Consider the following 22612-nt stretch of genomic DNA (forward strand, 5'->3'; position numbering starts at 1 on the left):
TACAATTCCGTATAACTAGCATTTGATTACAGGTCTCCGATCCTAATTCAAAATTTATTGATAGGGAAACAAACTGTGGAAGAAGAAATATGGTACTAAACATGGTACTAAAATGGAAACTATCGTTCAGAATGTTGCTCTTGACAACATATTTCAATGTCATTGAAATCGATGGTCGTTTGCTGTGTAAATAATTTCTGCATAATCTTCTTCTTTAAGCGAATTTGTAAGAGTTGAGCAATTGATTTGTCGTTCCTGATCAGTCGTTTGAAATCCTTTACATTCATTCATACCGGGTAATGAGTATTTTAATTGATTTTAAATATTGATAAGTAATGAACGGAAATTGAAACGCAATTCTATTATTCTTTATTTTCGTTTTATTTTTTATACTCCTCAAATCCGACAATTGTCATCGAATACTCTGTTGTAGAGTATTGAGAAATAAATATTGGTTCTATACAATAGGAAAAACATTTAATAAATAAGATACATTGAACGTTATAAAAATTATTTTGTATCACTCACATTTCAGCTGCTCGATTACCATTTTTCCGTTTTTCTTATTATTTCATTATTACCAATCTAACATAATTACTGAATGTTATTCAATAATTCTATTTTACAATCTGTGCGCTATAACATTAATATCCGTTGAAAATTTCGGCTGCATTAAATTCCTTAACTTTTTAATATCATTGGTAATTTATTCCTTAAACTCCAAATTACTTCTCAATCTTATACAATTAATATGTAGTTTGTTGTTTTGTATCGTAATATACGGGTATTGTTTCAACGACTTTTATCGAATAAATCTATTTTTAATTCAACATCGCAATCAGAAGTCTTTTCCACTCAGCAGTACAATCACTCTGGAAAAAAAAGATACTGGTGTTTTCGTTTTACAGTTCACGATAAATAAAAAGTCGTTTGCGAACGTGCAAATTTATTGCAAACGAAACATATATTACAGTTATGTGAGATGCATATTATTAACATTTATGTTAGAGATGCCTATACTTTTCTTTCTTAAATAAAATTAATAAACACATTCCTCTCCATGATTTTCTCTAATTTAAAAGTGCGATCAGAAGCCGCTTAAACTCTTCGCTGCAGTCACTCTGTAAATGCAAACAGAATGTAGGAAGGATTAAAGCAATGTAATAAGTGCAAAATAATATTATATTTATATACAGATTCAATGTACACGTACGCATGCACATTATGAAAGCAGTTTGAAATTAGTAAAATTAGTTAACTGGCATATGAATTACTTTATTAATTAAGGAATTTCGGTATGTAATTTTTAACAATTATAACAGACAATATTTATTTATATTCACTCGATAGGTCTCACAGAGATTAGTATAGTGTATTTCGATGCGAACGAACTAATTTTACGAGCAAACTCATATACGACATCATAAAGTCAAACAAAAACCAGCCATGTAGTACCGTAATCACTGCTAATTATTGATGTAATTTACTACAAATTAAAGTTAAGACATCTATACAGCTTCGCGGAATGTTGCGAAGATATATTCCTGGCGTTAAAGTAAGATTTAAAAATAAAAAGAATTGTTGAACATGAAATGCTTTCATCCAAGTAGAGCAAGCAAGAGTCTCTTGTAGTCTCCTGAACAGTCATCCTGAAATTTATGGAAAATTATGGGCAGCCAAGGTACAGGCAAGGTACTTGTTAAAGAATGAAGTGATTTATGAAAAATTAAGACACGCGTGTGTATAAAATTAAGACGTGTATTTTGTGCATTATTACTTTGATGAGAGTGAGTCCAAGTATAAATGTTTCTGCAAAGAAATCCTTAATTTTCATAATTCTATCAATACGATTCTTTTAGTTGCTATAGCTTAAAATATCTATTTTTATGGGATACTTGATATACGTGCCATTAAATGACATTGTATATATTTCGTAATATGTATTTTAAACAAGTTTTATTGTTAAAAAAAAAAGAAAAGGTAAATATTACAGAAACATTTTTACAAAAACACCAAGTATTTAGATAAAAATATGAAGTATCTCTGACTTACATCGATATCACCTGCAAGCGATTGCCCATACATTTTTTGATAAGTATCCTTAATATCTCCTAAATCAATTTCCGATCGAGCTACGATTATGCGTATCAATGTCGAGTCATCTGTACCTAATCCACGCATTGCTTTGTATAATCTCTCCGCAAAATATGCAGTTTTATCTCGTGCACACCTGACTAAAAGAAACAAATTCAAAATTAATTTGTTAGTCTGTATTTTGCATTGCATTTTCGTAATAAGCACAAAATGAATTTTCACGAAAGGCAATGAAAAACTTATTACAAAGAATTGTACTTGGAATTATGTGATCGCAACGAAACTACAAAACTTTGGTACAATGAATATGCTGTGAAGATTAGTTCAGATTTGAAGAAGATTGTCGGAATCTATGGGACATATTTAGGAGGTTTTAAAAGTAAATATCCGCATTGGATGTCGCGTATTATAGCGTATAACAAAGGACAATCGGAACAGTCTCTTTAAAGCTGGGTTTACACTGATTCGATGTCATGCGAATGTAGTTATTCGGCCTAACACTGCATTGTAACTGGAACCTAACCCCAACCTAACCCTAATCTAGACAGTGTTGTCATCGCGACAAGTAATCCACTGAAACGACTGAGTCGTAGATCTACTTTTTCAATCTAGCATTTCAATGTTCGGTGCTTAGATAACAGTGCTGGCTGAAGTGTACATATATTGTTTTGAGCAAATTCATTATCACTACAGTCTACCACTTTCATCGTCGAAAAAAGACTGGAATAATGTAGATTATCGGCCGATTTCCGATCAAGTCACTAGAATATAATCGCATGATCCAGCGCGACTCGATTAACGTAATCTCAGCTCAAGAGCTTCTTCACATAGCGATATGCGTCTAACAATAAGATACTCGATGCTAATGCGATACAGTATCTGACTAATGTCGTAAATAGATATCATTTATTTGTTTTTCGGTTGGTAACAACTTCTAGTCTGCAAAACAACACACATCTGTTAGCAAAGGCTGTCGCGAGCAAATGCTGAAGTAAAAGATTACCCACTTGGTTTATACAGAAAAGAGCTAGTAAAAAAATGAAAGCAAGTAGGAAATATTGGATTCATCCAACAAGATGAATAGAACAAAGGACTTGTTCAATTAATACGAATTTAGAAGGAAAGAAGAAGAATTTCTCATTCGCTATTTTAACAACTTTGTAGCGACTCTAGTGACACGCCTAAAGCAGAGACTAGGTGTTACTGCCAATTTATTCCGAGAATTCTCTTAATGTGATTTTAGTTTGAACTCCTTTCAAAAATCCTATCTGTCTAGATACTTCGTTTCTTTCTAACGACTCCTCTCTTCACTACTTCTGTCATTCATTTATTATTATATATCATTATTATATAGTATGATACTAATAATGAATCCAAACATTCACATGTATATACACTCATTCATTGATTTATTCTCTTCCAGGTCTCTTCTCTTTGAAGCAATAATTAATACTATTTCTGTTAAACAAACCAAACCATTCAAAATTAAATTTCACCAGTATGTTCTACATACTTTTTACATTCTAATAGAATGCAGAAAAAATAATAAGAGAAAAAACATTATACATACTAACAAAGATTCACAAACGCTTTATAAAAAGAGCTATAAGAAAAATATGGAACCTAAAGAGAATAGGCGAACGTTATCATAAAAGATTGATTAGTCGGGGAGAACACATTGTTTGACCCGCAAGATCACCTGGTCCTGCATCATTAGACTCTTATCTATGGGCAACAACGAAAGAGATTGTGTGGAGAGTCGTGCGAGAGACAATTTACGACAAGAATTAGTAGAAAGGATTAATGGTCATTCACTGAACTAAAACAAGATAAACGTAATAATCGGAGAGTGATAAACTCAAACTTCGTATGATGTTAAGCTTGTACTCGAAACGGGAGACTGCACTTTGAAATAAAAACATAAAGCAATGTTTTTTTCAATGTAATAAAGCATGATTATAAAGCGTTTGCGGGCCTACGTTTATATAACATCTTTTTCTTATTTCTGTTCATAAAACATACTGATCAAGTTTAACTGTTTGAACTTCGAACACCTTATATAACCTAATTCTGATATTCAATCGGACAATTTTAATTTCAGCATTCACACACAAACAAATCACACAAGAATTAATCTTTGGTAAAGGATCCTATATTGGATTATACGCAATTATTATGGGAGGCTGACTTTATTTCTCCTACCACGTTCGATATGGCCGAAGTTTTTAAAATAATCTATATAGTATGGATTTAGCATAAAAGCGATGTTTACAAGAAGAATTTTTGACAACTCGAAAGTTAAGAGCCAAGAATTGCCTTACGGCGGTCGGTTTAACTCCAACTTACCAGGCCCGGTTTCAAAATTTAATTTAAAATTGTACATTCATCGTTATTTCTTTCGTTCATCTAACTTTATGTAAATTCTTATACTATCTGATTAATTAATTTCTCAATTTTTATTAACCTTTTGTACTCGGGTGTCCCACCTGAACTTATTCCACCGCAACTTTTTGAGAAATGCATGTTTCCCCAAAGTTTTCTATTAAAGTGGAACAAGAAAGCACATCAAAATATGGAACAATTACCAAGATATAGAAAAAATATCAGTAGATTTTACATCAGAAGAGAAAGTGAGAACGTGAAAGTGAGAAAGTGAGTTCACAACGATCCCAGCACTTCTCTGCTCCACTTGAAAATAGCGATAAGGACGACTTGTAGAAAAAGATTGGTATAAAAGTATATCTCGCACTGTATGGTGAAATTTGAGGATGTAAATAAACAAGCCTAAAATTAGAGAGAAAGATTTTCAAAGTTGATCTCAGTTGGTCTTGAAGCGTCGAGCGTTACAGATAGGTTCTTGCACCAATAAGTCAGAAAATCAGAAAAATAATATTCTTGTGGCAAATATCATTTTGTAATTTCGTAATTTACCTCAGAAGGAAGAAAAAATAAAGAACCAATGACACGTTACAAGTTTGTCAAAAGTCATATAAATCGGTTGAGAGATGACTTTCGGAAATCTAGAACACGTCCATCCACATCTTCGTCGGACAATAGACTAGACAACAAACTAACATATTCCCAATGTGGAAGAAAGAAAACGGGACTGTATCGTTTGTTCTGATAGGAAAACAGCAGGCGAAAGGCGTAAAACAACTTAAACGTGTATAAACTAGCCTGCAATGCATATTGGGAATTGCTTCAAAATTTATCATACTGCAGAAAATTATAAGAAATAAAATTTTGACTTTTTGGCAAAAAATATGATCCTCAATGTCTACGAATTCACATAAATCAAAAATTACAATACATTTCTTGGCTCCAAAGCTATACTATTTACATTATTTTGACGATTCCTGGGTCCACGTTTTCGCAACAAAGTGGCGCCGAGTTGCTGGTAAGTAACATTCGAGACAGTTCCGGGTGCAAAGGGTCAATATAAGAATTTACATAAAGTTAGACACACAGAAGAAATAACAATGAATGTACAATTTTAAAGTAAATTTTGAAACCGGCTCCGGCAAGGTCGGTGTTGTATCGTAAAAATCAACATTTTGAACAACTTTTTCCTATACATATAATCACCAATCGGCCTTAGTTTTCGAGATATTCCCGAAAGACTGTCGATACCACTACAGTGAATTTTGCCTACAATTTTATTTTATGCGTCAGTATATCACTGTGTGAGGCGGCTGGTACCAATACACTGTCATAGACGAACAGTTATAGACAGAATTCGCTGTAGTGGTACCGGCAAATTTTTGCGAATATCTTGAAAATGAAGGCTGAGTAGCGGTTATATGTACAGGAAAAAGTTGTTCTATTGATATTAACACATATTAAAAAATCATCGAAATCGGTGAGGTGAATGAAACATCCATAATTATCCAGATCTTTAGTGATGTAAAAGTAGAAGTCCTGCTTATTTATTCTGTGTATAAGTATATATGTGCATTTGCATAAATGAGGTACCGGAGTATTGATACTTATTTAGAAAACAACAAGATATGTTTCCCTTGATTTTTCCCAGACTCTACATGATAAACTCTTCACAATCTAATTACATATATGTGCATATGTAATTATATATATAATTATATTATATGGTATATATTAGATAATACGGTATATATTAGATTAGATATATATGTATAGTTATCTAAAGCTTGTCCAATGAGGCGAAGAGGTCGGCATAAACAGAACGTAATTACTGTGGTTACAGCTAATGACTGCCAATCGTGTATCACTTATCGGCGGCCAATGGGTGTAGCTGTAGCTGCAGCAATCACGTTTTCTTTCTGTCTACCTCTGCCTCGTTTTGTTGGACAGACTACAATTAGATGACAAGCTACATGTTTTAGAGTATTCCTGAAAATATAAAAAATGTAAGCATAAATAATATGCATAACATTTGCACCAGTAGTGGATAAAGTACATAAAACTAATTGCATGCTACTTACTGATAAAAAAAGTTAATGACATTTTCTTGTATTATACCAAATAAAAATTGTGCGATTTTACTTCTTTATGAAAGGTAATATATATTTCTTACCAACTGCAAGATAGCCGTCTTCGACTGATCCGGAAAATTCTGTCTTAATAGCTTCTTCTAAGCTGTGACCAGCAAGGCGTTCATATTCCTCAAAAATTTTTCGTAGTTGAGGGAAACTTTTCGTAATGAGAATAGCATTAAAAGTACTTTCGTCTGTTCCCCATTGTTCCTCACCAGCTGCAAGTAATCTTTCGGCATCCTGCATTGCAGCTTGTTCGTCAACTTCAGGATTTTCATCTCTATTGGCCTATAAAATAATTTATACATATTTTACTAAATATATTTTTATTCTCAATAAGAATAATAATAAGAATAGTACTTCTATATTTGTGCGTTTGTTAATTTTGTAGATTGTGATATCAACTGTGCACTGTACATAAAATATCTTATGCGAATAATTAGTTCACAAATTATCGCGTTTAAATATTAAAATACTGTGCGAGATAATGTACGTGTATCGCCTCTTCTTGGAATTTTCGAAACGTTCTGAGAGAACGTAACAACGGTTTAAAATAGTAGCAAAAATAAATTATGAAAAGACAGTGCCGCTTTTATGTGATCATTAGACCACTGAATACGTCTCGATCATGTACACGACATTAAATGTGTGTATTAATGAGTAACTAGAATACAAAATAAGGATGCAATATTGAAAGTGACTTGCTGTGTGCCTCGTTTTAATCGAGTTGCACCACGAAGTATAATAAAGTTAAAAGTTGTTTTTAATCTCTCGTTAGTCATCTCGTACGTGTGACTAAAGTGAATATTTAGTAAACAAAAATGTTTGAATTTATTTGAATGTTCCTTTGAAACACCGTTTCTAGAGCTGTTACATCTTGAACTTCCGAGTCCAACGAGAGAACATATACATTAATTCGCAGAACTTTTATATTTAAAACATACATAAGAAATCCGAAGGTCTCACTAAAAAATCTGATCTATTGTACTTTTTTTATTGATTGTTACGTTACTTACTCCTATAAAACGCATCAACTACGTTTTTTCTTATGCGACTCAAATCAATTACTTCTCGTTCCGTAGATCACACGTTATGTCTACACTATGCTAATCGAACTCGACATTTATCACCAATTTTTTATGAAGATATCCGATAAATTATTATCCAAACATATCCATTAGACACATGACTGACTCATCGTTTTCAAATGACTTTGACATTGAATCTCAAAATTAAATGCTTTATATTGAATCGTATAGTATTCGTCACAGGAACAAAAGTCTCGAAGGAACTATGGGCCGTAAATGAACTGTTCTTTTAAAGAATGACGTTAAAGTTCCATTGGTGTTACTTATAATACGTTTAAATTTTGCAGTCAGATAAGAATTAAACACTGTTATATTAACGAGGAAACTAAAAATTATTCCTTAGTACATGAGATAATCCACTCTCGATAAAACAAAGACCTAACTCTATGACTTCAAACTATTGCAGAATTACTTACGGTACGATAAAATATTTCAAACGAGAATCGAATGGTATTGCAGAGAATGATACGGTTTGATATTATTTTCTTGCAGGTGTACAGGCAGAGACCAGGTGAAAATCAACTACGTTTTCCTTTGGATGGTATCAAAATTCTTATTGTGTTAATCGAACAATTCATTGTTCCATCTGAATACTTAATAATAGTCCATACTAAAAACTGTTAGTTCAGCAGATATTTTAATAGAGATATAACACAAATAACTTGGAAGAGAGAAGTATTATGTTGAAGGGATATTTCAGTAAAAAGTACTTTTGCAATAAAACAAAAATAATAAATCTCCTTCGTATCTGCTTTACGTATTGATTTGCAAAGAAATCAATGACATCGAGTCTTGAGACTTTGAAAATAGATGCTTCGTTCTATAATATTTGGAACAGGAACATTTATCTTATGTGCTAAGGAATAATTCCTCATCTTTCTGTTTCCTCATTAATATGACACTATTTACTTTCTATCTGACTGCGAAATGTAAACAGCGTCTGTTTGTAATTAACGTCAAAGTAAGAGATAATGGAACTCTAATGCTATTTTCCGAAAATACAGCTCATCTGTGACTCGTGATTTCTTCGAGATTTTTCTGTCTCGTAACAAGTACGGTGAAATTTAAGGTTGTCAATTTTGCGGCATCTCTTTTTAAGAGATCTACATCGATCCGCAAGTGTAGAATGAGAATCATTTGTCAAAACCATAACGTATAATTTTTTAACACTATGTAAGTAAGAATCTAATGAGAATAGAATGGCTCTTAGTCATTTACTTTCAATCCTTTTAAAATACGTTGACAATAGCGTGTGAGCTATCAACTTCTATCTTCATCACGCGTTAAATATAGAAAGATAGATTGATATTTGTTTGACGTTGTGCTATTACTCTGAAGCCACAAGTTTTCGTTTTTTCGATAGAGCGCTTTCCGTCTTTGCACTTGTATGAACTTAAATCGTGAACTTAAAACATGAATTTGTCAATATACAATACAAATGGATAAAAGTGGAAGGTACAAATTATGACAACAAAATTTAACAAGTAACTCGAGTAAATTAGTAAATTTTCACTTCATTTTCATTATAATTCCATTACTTTGAACACGTGTTCCAAACATCAGTTTCACCGTTTTCAAATTTCATTCAGTATTGAAACACCTATCCTTGTGCACCGATTTGCAATGTTTACATTTTATTTTTCCCCTATCCGGTCAACGTAGCAGCATCTATATATTTCACGTCATAACCCAAACACGATAGAATTCAGAATTCAGATTGTAATAGTGAAATATACACCACAAAAGTACAGTAAAATGAAAACCCTCTTATGTCATTAACACGGTCGTCACCAGCGTCATATAAGAAGCGAGGCGATAACTGTGATCAATATTTTCGTCCTTTTTAGAGATATGGTGAAACTTTGTTTACAAGTCGTACAATACGGGAGGAACCATGATATAGCAGTAATAATTTTTGCGTAGACGGAGGTTTTTCGGAGATGTCAAGATCACCCGCATTTTTTTAAATTGCTTGCCGTACTTCTTTATTCGGGCAGAATAGAGAGTGTTTAGCTGATTTCAGCAACCCCTAATAGAAGGTCATCAGACAATAAATAAAAAACGTTCAAAGTAGCGCCCGTTTGCATTAGTATAACTTTGAAATCATCGAACTGCCAAAACCCGTGCACTAGTTATCACTTCCGGATTCATAGTAGCACATGCCACACAAAGTCCTTATTTCATATCTTGTAATACTTTTCCTATATTAGTTGTTGGACATAGTTGTACGTAGTAAGAAGTAGAAAAGTACTCGGCGCATGCATGTAAAGTTGTTCAAGTTAAAGTTAAAAAGATCTTCCGGAATCGATGAGAATCAGTTTCCTGACTACCTCGTTCTCCACATTCAACTTCTTTTATTTATTGTTCGATGACTTTCTATGAATGAAATCATCTAAACACCCCCTATATCGCTAGAATAGAAAAGTAGGACAAGCAATCAAAGAAAATCGAGATAATCCTGAAATCTCAGAAAAACCTTCATATTAGGGCATTTTCTGTATCTGGTACGATAGATATCTGGTTGTAATCCATTATGCTGATCAACGTGTTAAGTTGTTACGAAACCGTTCAATGTAAAAAACGTAAAAGTTGTCGCGTTAAAAATCCAATAATTATCATTTATCACGAGTTAAGATCCATTCAATGTATTTGTTATCAAGTGAAAAAAGAAGTTTACTTTTTTCGAGAACGGAGATTCGGAAGAAAAATTTCGTTTCATGTTTCTTATTTATCATTCTGTTATCAGTTTGAGTATGTTATCAATTATTGTATAAGACATCATATGCATCAATTACCCTAGAAACATAAATATGACTGACTAATGCTGTGCTTTTGGAAATGTTTTGTGGTATTACAAAATGTTTAAATATATCGTTTCCTTTTAAAATAACAGTCCCAAATGTTGATCTTCGATAATATCATAATTCAGATAAATTTACAATTTAAACGAATATAAAGATAATAAAAGAGTAGCCTTGGTAAGTTTTAAAAATCATATAAATGTAATTATTATATTACAAAATTTACTTACGCATGAAAGTGAAACTAACAGCCTCTTAAAATAGCCAGAAGTATCGCTTTTCAAATCTTCCTCTAAATCCGTTCCATACACTGCAAATATATATAAAATTTATATCACGATGTAGCATTAAGATATGTTACATTTTTTACAAAGACGTTTCTGAAAAAGAAAACATTACGTTAAAGAATACATATTATAATTAAGAATTAAATGAATTTACAAAGGCTTTAATAAGAAAGAAATTATATCAGTGTACTACTACTATCAAAAATTGTAACATGCCAATTTTAAACAAGTAATTGTTTTCAAATAAAAAACATGCAACGCAAAATGTTTTAGAATCTTATACCTTCATACAAAACATGTGATTTCGTGACAGTTAAAAGATGCAGTGGTTTATGAAAGTATTCTTACACTTATCGACATCTTTTGTGAACATATTACGAAACTGTAACGAGACCCATCTGAAATGATTTTATTAGTAGAATTTTAAACGATTTTGAAAATGTACGTAGAAGCAATCAATCGGTTCATTTTTAACACTTATCATGTGCTTAAAGTCATTATTCAACTATATATTTTTTAATACGTACAGGTTTGTATTAAATATTTTCTACATATATTTTCAAATTAGAAAGAAATTTTGTCAATATAATTATAACAGTCGCCTCTCATTATAACGTTAATGAAATTCCAAAATGTTTTATATAATATGTACAATATATACATAAAAGATTTTTATGGTAAATGCACAAATACTTTCATGAACCACTGCATGAATATATGTAACAAAGTTAAGTATATTATAACTGTAAGTATATTATAACTCGTTAAAAATTAAAAAGAGATTGCCGATTTATTGAAGCAGATCCAGAAATACATACTGAAATAGAAGCTCATCGTATACCTAACTGTTACATAAATGCGTTAAATCTTTTGAAAATCCTTTATTCGATAGAAAAATAATATAGAGGGAAGTACGGCAACGGCTGATTCTGAACATTAAAGTAAGAAGGAAAGTTCCTATAGACGTACATCCGATATGACGTTATTTTCGAGTAACAGCTTACTTTGTGCTGTAACAGTTGCTTACCTGCCTTCACAATATAGATTGTTCAAACAGCTTACAAGGATTTGTGACAGAGTTTCAACGTCGTCAACTGATGCTTTATAAATTAGAGATTTTAAATGCTCCCAATTCAAGTCTGGAGAGTAGGCTAACCAACAAACAAGGACAGGATGATTTATCTATTTGCCAGGAACTCGTCGATCTATCTAATGTTTAGCATCATAAAATAAGCTGCAATTCGAAAGTAAGGTCATATCGGGTATATGTTTATATGAACTGCCGTATAATAATGCCGTACTTCCCACATGTTTTGATTCAGCCTGTATATTTAAAAAATACGATATATTGTGACCGTAAGATAAAATTATAATTTGATTTTCCTGATAGAGAAACACGTAGTACAGTAATGAAGTCCTGAGGTTGACTTTTTATCAAATTTACACATTGTCAATTAAGTCAAGTCAAGTTGACGTAATCAAGTATGAGAATGTTCACACTCTTATTAAAATGAACAATGCTTGCAGTAACTCAAACATTTTTAAGCACATAGAAGATTGTAGAATAATAAAGACATTCTGTTTTAAAAACGTTTCAAATGAAAAATGTACCCAATCGTATTTTCTTTTAATGACTTTAAATCATCCGGACAAATTGCTAATACTATTCATTTCAATTAATATTTAAAACATGCATTGTGTTAAAATATATCTTATGTAAAAGATATACTTAATAGCATGAGAAACATATCAAGGAAGAAGAAACTGGAGGATGTTAGAAAGTGGCCATTTTTTGGCATCGTCTGGAGTTGAAAGATTTATGTAGAATATTTAAGAGTGTCTGCCAGGGAACAAAAAGCATCCTTATCATTTTTCTGAAAAAAAATAATGTGGAAAATGAATCCAAACATGGGAATACGCTAATGATCGAACTCATCTAAGAGTTATATTTCATCTCCTTCTTCGGATACTGAACCGTCTTCACAGTAGTTAGTAAGGAAATTAGCAGGTAAATCAATTGGACAACCAACAACGCGAACGCCAACTTTTCATTCACATGTGAGTACAAGAATAGCTTCCAATCCAACTTTACTTTTGTCTATCAATATGTATACAAAATATTTTAAACTAATGAAATATCAAGAATATAATTTTTCAGCAAAATGCCATTATTTAATTCCATATAAATTTCATACTTTTTATAACCAATGCAACAGAACGTATTTCTTGTTGTGAATTCAATTCTAACTGTAACATGAGATGCTTGGCATAAACATTTCTCTGACTGTAAGAAGATATATTGACCTTATAATGACAGAGTTCACAGCTGCGACTTAAAAGAATTGTAACTGTTCTGATTACTGAAACTATAACAATAATATCTCTTTACTCTGATTTTTTCCGCTACTTATATTCCGATAATTACTTGGAATATCATTAAGTTATTGATTGGTACACATGTTCGTCTCTGAATGCAAAACGGGAAAGAGCGAACGCGTTATTGGTTGTTGTATTCATGTAGCAATGATTTTCTGGTACTTTGGTTTTGCTGGATTCCAAATTTTAACTAATTTCCGACTTGTCAGCTGATTTTTTCATTAATTATTTTGGAAATGGTTTAACATCCGAGAAAAAAGAAGACTAAATATAAGGAATAGGTGAGTTCGATCGCTATCAAATGTTTAGATTCATTTCTAATAACTTCCCCATTGCTTTTTCAGAAAAATGATAAGGATACTTTTTGTTCCTCGGGAGAAACTCTTAAAAGTCCTACATGAATTTTTCAATTCCAGGTGATGTTAAAAATGGCCACTTTCTAACATTTTTCTTTCTTTGTTTAGGTCAAATATGTTATAGTGTGAGCATGAATTTTTTTTTTTTTTTTTAAGAGAATGAATGATGGATCTTCCTTAAAAAGAAGATTATAGTATTTCATTTTAGTAGCTATTGAATTATTTGCAACAATGTTGTCCATATTTCTACTAAATATTTGTATTTATTTAAAAAAGCATTCGAACAAAAACAGGCTTACCTTCTTTATAAACAGCAGATATGGTTTTGATGCCATAGTTGCTAAGAGATGCCAGCACCTCGATTAGAGCACCTTCGTCCGTGCCAATTCCAGACATCGCATTATGAAGTTCTTTAGCGAAATATTCCGGTAACGGTGTCATCAATGCTATAATTGCCTTTTCAAAATTACCACCAAGTTCTGATTTCAACTCAGAAATCAGATCCTTTCCATACATGGTTTTAAATTTGTCAGCTATTTCAAGTCGTTGTACAATTCCACGATGAGCAAGAACATCGATTATGGCCTGTTCATCAGTGCCGAAACCCTTCATGGCAGTTCGTAGAAGAGCTGCATCTTCTTCTGGGTCGAAGGGATCAGCAGAATAGACAGTTGGTGTGCACTAAACGAATAAAATAAAATGCGAAATACATATTACATAGATATATAAAACTTTTCACTATTTATTTCAAAGCAATATGTAATAATAAATATCTAAAAAATGTTTAACGAGTATTTTGCATATGAATATTACAAATAAACAGAAAGCACGACAAATAAACATTTTTTAGCCCCTTTGTTTTACAGGAGAAATACGACTTTATTTTATAATATAATAGTTTTAACATGATATGTACCGCATGCACTATTAGTAAGATTTTGTCATCATGTCTTTTGCAATCCGAATTGATTAACCTTCAAATAATAAAACAAGTATTTTTATTACGTTTTGTCATTGTGTCGTCGATTAACCAGCTTCGTTGAGAGCAAGGCAACGCGGACAAATCAAGACCTACTAACTAATCGGGACCTAACCTAGAATAAGTCACGGAACGTTGACCGAAATTCATAATTCGTCGCTATTTCGCATTCATTCTGCGTCTTCTATTCGTCGCAGAATCAAAACCAATAATTGGGTTCATCTATACTTAATGAGACGATATTATTCTGTGTATATAGATATTACATATAATTTATGTATAATTTATGTGATATTAAATATAATTTATCCATTTATGTAGAAACGTACATATTAAAGTTTAAAGTACAAAAGTTTATTCCGAAGACAACGAGTCTTCACAATTAAAAGCGAGGATCATTTTGGCATTCGAAAAATTAGAAACGGAGATTACGTTAAAAAACGTGCACGAAAATTTGATTTGGATAGCACACTGGTATACAGCACGGTCGCTAAAATTTTCAACGATTTTTGCATTAATGAAGTAAATCTTAAGAATTACATGCTTTATTATTACTCATAAACCTACGGCATATGATTTGTATTATGATCCATTTAACCATGGCATACTCAAGTGCATGCGTCTTATTTTTCATGTGCAATCACTTCCTCTAGGTTGTACCATCAATACTGGATCACCCTGGATAGGGTCCGATTAATTACAACCAGTTCAAACGATGCGGTCTTTTGACCGATTCGATAATTTTGCGGAATCGGTAATAGCCGAAAACAGTGTTCACTTGTTTCTGTATTTCCGCCGCACGTTCAGCTTCCAAACTTACGAATTAATATATTCAGTGCATGCAGTGTGTAATAGCTATTATTATAATAGCTTATCCTTCATTTGCCGAATCAATTACTTGTCAGTTGTAGTAAAACATACTTACGTAGGATTCACATACGTGTGAAATTACCGATTCGGTCGCTTTCGACATTCAGCTTCATAGATATGTATGAAATGGCCCGGTAGTAAAACTGAATCAGTCGGAAAGTATAGAAAACAGATGAAGAATAGAGGAAGAAAGAAATAAGGAATACAAAGCTCTTGAAGCTACTACGATCACAGCAAGCATTTCTAACATGTGAAGAAGGAGAAGACCAAATTTTGAATTGAAATGAATCAGATGCCAAAATGATAAAATTGATAGATCACGAGATAAATTTGCATGACATTGCGAAGAACAAAATCGTAAGAGTTGGATTTTCGGTGTAGATATGAAACAGTATGAACGCCGCTTTCGAATTGGTCAAGAAATCACGTCGTCTGAACTAACCTTTAAAAGTTCATTTATAACCGTGCTGTATCCGTTTCGTGTCTCAGTCGCAGTCTTGCGCCGGACCCCAATTGGTTACCATACTTTTAAATATGTATCCGTATCGTGTTAGTCATCATCCGCAGCGTGGACGTGTTGCATTCACATTTGGTAATCTCCTATATTTCTCCTATTTGCCGATCTGACCGGAGAGGCCAGCCCATCGCATGGGCTTGTATAAACGTATCTGAACATGTCTCGTCCATGTATCACGCTATAAATATGATTTTATCTTAATAAATCTTTTTATCCGTTTGCCATAACGGATGTACAATGAATCGCCTTTTCTTTCTTTGTTGCTTTGTTTCTTCTTCCTCTTCTTCATACAAACGTATCGCTGCTATAGCTAAGTCTTTGGTTGGAAACGGCAGTTTGTTATATACTTGCGAAGTAGAGAAGTTTGACTTCTATGTCTGACTAGCATGTTTGTCTCGGGTATATCCCGGCTGGTAGTATACAAATATTAATGAATAAACGTCCGGTCACTGTTTGGACACGGAACGGATTCGGCACGATTATTTATAAATGGATCACAAGTTATGTATGATATGATATAAATATGATATGTATAATCGTATTCAGGTTAAACAATGCTCTACTGTAATTCTACCGTGTCTGAGAACCTGAATTGTACTATGTTTTAGTTGTGCCCATAAATGTTCAATTTAGCATGTAATTTAGATCCTAATTATCATACAAAATACACACTTTTAAAATGGTGAAATTAATTGTAATTAATGATTTCTAACTATTTTAACTTGTTTGAACGTAATAGAAAGTATTATGTAATGGTGATATATACAAAATAACAAACTTGAACAATAGAAACATGGTAAACAAAATCTTATGGTTTGAGAGATCTCCCCTATTCAAAGAATTGCTGATTTAATGTAATTTAATGTAAAAATTTATCAAAGTATTTTATTTTATTTAATTATTATTTTAGATAAAACACACTTGAGACAGTGGTTAAATAATTGCTTTAAAAAATGTGGATAACTGTTCTAAAGTACCCATCTCTGCACTTAAATTCAATTGAGAATTTGAAGGAAGATAAGATCGCACAAACAAGTTTAAACATTCAAACAAAATTTAACTATGCCTATAATGGAACTTCAAAACTTTATTTTGAAATTAACTGATATGATATGTCATTATTGTTATCGTTTCAAAAGGCGAAGCTACGAAATATTAATATTAATTTACGACATTAAAAGATTTCTCCTCTAAAACGAAATAGGTTTGGGCTTTCATATTGTGCGTGTACCGTATACATAAAGTAGAAAGTAGTTAGTAATTACCTGCACATGATAGTACTGAGTGGCCGACATTATTCGAATCAGCTAAAAAATACAAATTCATATTAAAATCATATTAAATAATAGTATATGTATAATATTCATGCTATAGATATATTTTAGAATTCTTATTTCACGGAAAATTTGCACAATTAAGATCAACCTATCATTAAAATAAATTACTACCTGAAAACAAAATTTATTATATAACATTTCATAAACACTTCATCGAAAGCATTAATTAATCAAACTCATACTCCTATCCTAATGATTAACATTACACATTTGTTTCATTAATAATTGTTCAATGTTCAACATATAAGATGCGATTAAAAATAAAATACAGTTGCAGACGCAATTAATATTAAAATATCGTATAGAATTTGAGGGTGTAATGTCATGAGAAATAAATGAATCTACTAATGACGAGATATTGACAACAAAATGGTAAACTTTAGGTATACCATAATAATAATACGTTTTAATTATCATACATATTTCCTTTCAATGCCTTAAAAATAGGAATTTGCTTAAACGTAATATACAAAACATAGTTGCGTTTAAAAATATCGCTTTAAAAACATAAAATCATTCTATATTAATAACATTTTCATTATAATTCTAACAACATCATCAAAGCCTTGTAATGTAAATGTAGCAACGTTAGTGTTTAAAAACAGGTAACAATTTTAAAGTTTATTGTAATATAATCTTAGTTAATAACAATCTTGATAAATTTGAAATGAAGTCGAAATGCTTAATATTGTATCACAATAAGTTAGTTTTCTATCTTGACAGTCCTATTTTTCCATTCGCGTATCTTATTTGTCTTCCCACCTAACTGTACATAATTTTAAAATGTGAGAAAACATATTATCAGGAAGTGTGTGTTGATGAAAAGTATATACATAAGTATACGGCATTGCGAAATTGAGGTGAATAATGACTTGAGTGGCTGATATAAATATCTTTGAAGACCTGCAGTTAACCTTGTTTGATATATACGCGAAGAAGAATACCAAGAAACTATCGTAGTGAAATTCCAAAGATTGTATTGATCGGTGTCTATGTATAAACAAGTATTTGGGGTGTGGCTCCTACCTTCTTTTGAAGCGGTTACGGGTTCTATTCGCTCTTCTGGTACCGGTTCCGTTCAGTTCTCGTAACCAACTGAAACGAACCTTCGCTCGTCACGGATATTCTTTGCAGGAATGGTGGGAGCAACAAACGGAGAACGTATGCGTCTACTATAGGAAATGAGATTTAACGATGACTTAATGCGCAATTCATACGAAAATTGTGCTATATACAATATAATGTTAAGCGTTGAAAAACTATGTGTAAATGTTGTAAGAATCAAGAAATCCTTGTAATGTAGCCTCTGTTGTTCTACAATTAATGAAAGATATATTAATCTAAAAAATATACATCATGAATATTGAAATCACAATTGTTATCTAGATATACAATTGCTTGAGAATGAGATTCAGGTATCTAGTTTATGCAAAAATATAATGTATTTATATATAGATACACAGAATAAAGTAATTGGAATCGTTAAGAATGTATCAATTTTAATAGTCTATATTTTATTTACATATATATATATATAATAAAGCTTATGTCTATTAAAAATTCTTCGTTTTGTACTGTATATATTGGTAAAACACAGCAATTTTAATATACATAGAAATATATTATACGGAAATACTACTAGCAAAATATAACGTTAAACTATTTAATCAAAGATTGAGTATTTAAAGCTAGGCATCACAAATAAATATATAGAAGACATAGAGACTATATATATATATATATATTTCCGTATAATATATTTCTATGTATATTAAAATTGCTGTGTTTTACCAATATATACAGTACAAAACGAAGAATTTTTAATAGACACAAGCTTTATTATGTAAGTTAAACAAATGTGCATTGTCTAAATTTAATTTTCTTATATCATATTTAATATAGAAATAACATTATTTTCATATTGTTTGAATGAAACTTTGAGAAAGAGAAAGACAAAGAGAGACAGGAAAATTAATGTATTGTAAATAACTAATTGACTATGAAATAAAGTGTTAACTGTTCCTATTTAATTTGTTTCACGCGTATTTGTATATTACACATACAGAATTACTAATTAACTGCACCCGTTGAATTTGTTAAGTACAACAATTTAAAACAAAATAAAAAAAGTAAAACAAATGCAGCAGAAAAATGCAATATATTTCACTTAACAAACAGAGTATTTTAATATTACTATTCTACTATTGGTATATTAGTTGTATACGGATTATATGTATATGATATAATTGACAAGTATTTTTTCTAATTCAAAGATGTACCGTTCCTGTATTATTAATGAAAGAAAATACGTTAAAAATCAATATCAATATTACAAAGTTTCCTGCTTCACTTTGACATTTCATTATCTAATTGAATTATTTACTCACCTTTAGACAATGTTAATTTTAGATTATAACAATTAAAAAGGCTATATAACAGTGCGTTACTTCTCTAGAACACTAAACACAATTTTCGTATCACTATCACCGGTTTTACAAATCGATTAAACGTATGTAATACTTATCGACAAATAAGAAGCGTCTTGATGTAGTTACATGCAGTCGCGCACACTAAATGGTTACAGTATCTGAAAGAAACAATTTCACATTATAATGTAACAAGAGGATCAGTAGAAGAGAGAATTGGTGGGGGAGCGACGTAAAGTCGATGACGTGTCATATAAAGTATGCTGCAGAGTAACGAAGAGAGAGACTATCGTCATAACCGCGACTAGGTCTCCCGTTCACCAAAAGATTCTCAAGAAACAAGGTCAGGTGATTCATCGCATTGTATGTGTATTACGAATATCATATATACGTATCCATTAAGTTCTTTGAACGGTGACGAAACGAGATTCCTTGACTTGTTAGATAAAAGCCTGTAATGATTACAAAACTAAGAAACATAATGACGTTATTTACCCGTTTAGAAATTATCTTTCTTTCTATTTATCTTACTTTACTGATGTAACTTATATATGCATATATATACATACATACATATATATATATATATATATATATATATATATATATATATATATGTGTGAAGTTGTCTACTTAACTTCCATACTTTGAATAAATTTTAAATTATATGTCGCATTTTGTATTGCGTTTTATACTTTTAAAAATGTCAAAGTCTAGTTTTATTAGCAAAAACCTAATAATTACCAAATAGTTACCTATCCATAGTTTTCGGTGAAATCGATATTATGAACAGCAAATTATTGAAAAATAAAGCAAGATATCTTAACAACTATTAGGTTTATCTCCAATAAAACTTAACAGATTTTTGTTAAGAATTAATTGCTTATGAAATCGCACTGCTAACTTTTTAATAATGTTGTTTTACTCATTAATGTCAGAAATAATTTTTCTTAACTTGCATTTTTATATAATATTTGTAAAATAATAAATTTCTCATATATAAACGACTATTATATAAATAATAAATATATTATAAATATTCCATATTTATTTATGTAGAAAAACAAAATTCAATGCAATGAAATTAAAAGAAGTACAACTTTTAATTATATCTTATGACAATGTACACTTTAATTAAATATCCAAACACATTAGTCATATGATATACACGATACACCATTTATATCTGTCGCATGAATCAACATACCTATGACCGAATGTTAATATAAGTGCACATATACATATAAAGTTTATAACAAATCGAAATCGTATTATGTTGGTCACGCGTAATGATACTATCAATCGTAATGTTATAAATCTTACAAATCAATTTTGTAATTACTATTGCGAAAATATAAAATATTGTCGTTACTTTGATATCTAAAACTATGTGCGTGTAGTAAACCAACGCATTCTTTACGCTAGCTTTAAATAAAACGCACTGTTTAAATTGAAGTGAAATATGAAAAATATAGAATATTATTTAATTTCAGATTTTTGAATATTAATAATTTAATTTTTTTAATTTTTTAAGTAAGTATAATTTATGGATAACTATAAATCCTTTCAATACTATTGCAATCTATATACTTATATTATAGATACTTTTGTAATTATTTCAATAATGTTATAGCACACCAGTCACACACTATGTACTATTCTCATATATATGTATATTTAGAATAACTATTAAGTTACAGTAAATATAAAAAATGTAGGAATGTTTTTTATGTAAAATATAATAATATGAAGGAAACATATTTCATTCAGAAGTTTTAAAGCTATTCCAGATTACTTTCATGTCTCTTTGTATTTTTTAGAAAGAATATTATATTTTTGTTTTAATATAATACATAATCCAAGAAAAAGAAGAGTAATTCAAAATATTATTTTGAAATTAATTAGTAGTCCTCCTTAATGCCCAATAGTAGTATATCTTATCACTTACCTTGCGATATTACAAAAGGGTTTACAAATTTTTGCATATTTCTAGTTACACAATTATTACATGCCACCTTATTAATTTGCTCAACTCAACTTACTATAGTTTCATTATTTTAAACATCATACTAATATATATGTTACATAATATATTAGTATAGTATATTAGTATAATATGTAGAATATTGGTATATACTGCACATATTATATAATATGTAGTACATTGTAACTTTGTATGAAATTTTGTGAAAATCAATCCTGTTTTGTCATAAATTACTAGATTTCAAGTACTTTCTTCCTTCATGTAATTGTTGTACTTCAGTTCTATCTCTGATAACATTTATTCATTGCAGTGTATCGATTCATTCAAATTTATCGTTCATTTTTATATAATATTCTATTATTCTTAGACAACAAACCCAAGTCACTTTATCATACAGTTAACTAGATATATAGCTTATATATATATATATATATATTATATAGCTCAGATTTTGTTATTATTATCTTATAGAAAATAACTACAGAAATATAATATAATGAACTGGAAGATCCAACAGATCATTTTTTTTATTCTTATGTTCTACAAGATAAGTTTATATATATGTATGCACTTTTTTTCTTTACCATTTTTATCAATAATAAAGTTAGTAATAGCATTTTTGTTAATCTTTGCCTTTAGTTATATAAATATATATATATATATATATATGTATAGTAGCATTCTGTTTTGGATTGTGATCTTGCATTCGATCTAAATTAAGAAATGATTTAAAGATAGCTCTTTTAGAAGAATGGGAAAATATTTCAAGTAGAATATTTATCAATTTTATAAATTCAGTGCAATTCATATATATATATATATATATATATATATATATATATATATATATATATGAATTTATAAAATTGATAAATATTCTACTTGAAATATTTTCCCATTCTTCTAAAAGAGCTATCTTTAAATCATTTCTTAATTTAGATTGAATGCAAGATCACGATCCAAAACAGAATGCTACTAATGTGCAA

At 30.5% G+C, this 22612-nt stretch overlaps 1 protein-coding gene across 7 annotated transcripts; it reads right to left on the reverse strand.

Annotated features, from left to right (window-relative positions):
• Positions 1-346: 346 nt before the first annotated feature.
• LOC117161812 (annexin B9) lies at positions 347-19803 on the reverse strand. Of its 7 annotated transcripts, none has more exons than XR_004465090.2 (9): positions 19604-19803; positions 18243-18388; positions 17145-17186; positions 13813-14194; positions 10725-10804; positions 6647-6893; positions 2053-2234; positions 1456-1649; positions 347-872 (listed from the first exon to the last, which is right to left on the reverse strand). XR_004465090.2 is itself a non-coding variant. In XM_033343549.2 (8 exons), the coding sequence occupies exons 3-8, from the start codon at positions 17172-17174 to the stop codon at positions 822-824; spliced, it is 972 nt and encodes a 323-aa protein (XP_033199440.1). In that variant the 5' UTR covers positions 17175-17186; positions 18243-18388; positions 19604-19803; the 3' UTR covers positions 347-821. The 7 variants fall into 7 exon arrangements, 5 of the variants coding, with proteins under 5 accessions (XP_033199440.1, XP_033199439.1, XP_076482337.1 ...); XR_004465091.2 differs by lacking the exon at positions 347-872 and adding an exon at positions 930-1121; XM_033343549.2 differs by lacking the exon at positions 1456-1649.
• Positions 19804-22612: the final 2809 nt, after the last annotated feature.

Source organism: Bombus vancouverensis, chromosome 17, assembly GCF_051014615.1.
Source record: "Bombus vancouverensis nearcticus chromosome 17, iyBomVanc1_principal, whole genome shotgun sequence".
Lineage (NCBI taxonomy): Eukaryota > Metazoa > Arthropoda > Insecta > Hymenoptera > Apidae > Bombus > Bombus vancouverensis.